General features: G+C 42.7%; 1 protein-coding gene across 1 annotated transcript in view; it reads right to left on the reverse strand.

Moving 5' to 3' along the window:
* LOC105502333 (pyridoxal-dependent decarboxylase domain-containing protein 1-like) overlaps nt 1-1,118 on the reverse strand; it is a 41,339-nt gene that overhangs the window by 28,992 nt on the left and 11,229 nt on the right. Inside the window, 1 exon segment of the mRNA XM_011928745.1 lies at nt 45-234. Coding sequence (XP_011784135.1) covers nt 45-234 — 190 coding nt within the window.

Genomic DNA, 1,118 nt, shown 5'->3' on the forward strand with positions numbered 1-1,118 from the left:
AGAAGACTTTATTTCTTTAAAATAGCCACCTGATACCACATTACCTGATTACAAAGGTATTGGCCCAGGCCAGGTCTAGCAGCAGCACTAAGATATATGACAGGCTTCTTGTTATATAACACATTGAAGCCATCCACTACGAAGTCTTCATATCGAGAATGAATGGCAAGCCTACATATCTTTGCAAGTCCTTCTCTTTCCTCTTCATGGAAATAAGCACAGCCATTTTCATATCTGTTAAGAGATACATATGAATATGCTCTTATTTCTAGTTAAGGATTGTATAAGTCAACCTTAATAATCATGGAGACAATTCTTTTCTCAAGCTAGGAATTGTCACTTACATCAGGCAGAGAGGACAGGAATGTGAAAAATCCTCATAGATGGCTGACACCTCATTACAGCTAGGGTTACCAAGCAGCGAGACAATAACCCTCCATCCACACTCAATTCCATAAAAAGCAGAAACGGAAAACAAGTAGAGATCAGGAGTTCCCAGATATAAAAAGCCTGAAGACCATGGTTCTGGCTTATTATGAACTAAAGCCAGCAACGGATAACACAGGCATAGTTTATAGCAGAGTTTCAGCCCTAAAACATCCAAAGTAAATAAAACTGTCAAAAATGCTAGTCAGAGGCTGGGTGTGGTGGCTCACACCTATAATCTCAGCACTTTGGGAGGCCAAGGCAGGCGGATCACCTGACGTCAGGAGTTCAAGACTAGCCTGGCCAACATGGTGAAACCCCGTCTCTATGAATTGCCAGCTATGGTGGAGTGCCTGTAGTTCCAGCTACTCAGGAGACTGCAGCAGGAGAATTGCTTGAACCTGGGAGGTGGAGGGTGCAGTGAGCCAAGATTGTGCCATTGCACTCCAGCCTGGGTGACAGAGCGAGATTCCATCTCAAAAAAAAAAGCTAGTCAGGCTAACTTTTGGTTTTACTATAATCTGCTGAGGCTCCATCTCCTAGAGGAGGAGGGACAATTTCAACTACAGGCATTAGATTTTTACTAGAACAACAGAACACTGCTCCTTTAATAAAGTTGGGCAAACTTATACTCCTGCTTGGCCAAGTTCTTTCCCAATACTGAAAGTGAGGATCTCTCAAGTTAAATGTCT

This window comes from Colobus angolensis, unplaced genomic scaffold, assembly GCF_000951035.1.
Source record: "Colobus angolensis palliatus isolate OR3802 unplaced genomic scaffold, Cang.pa_1.0 Scaffold792, whole genome shotgun sequence".
NCBI lineage: Eukaryota > Metazoa > Chordata > Mammalia > Primates > Cercopithecidae > Colobus > Colobus angolensis.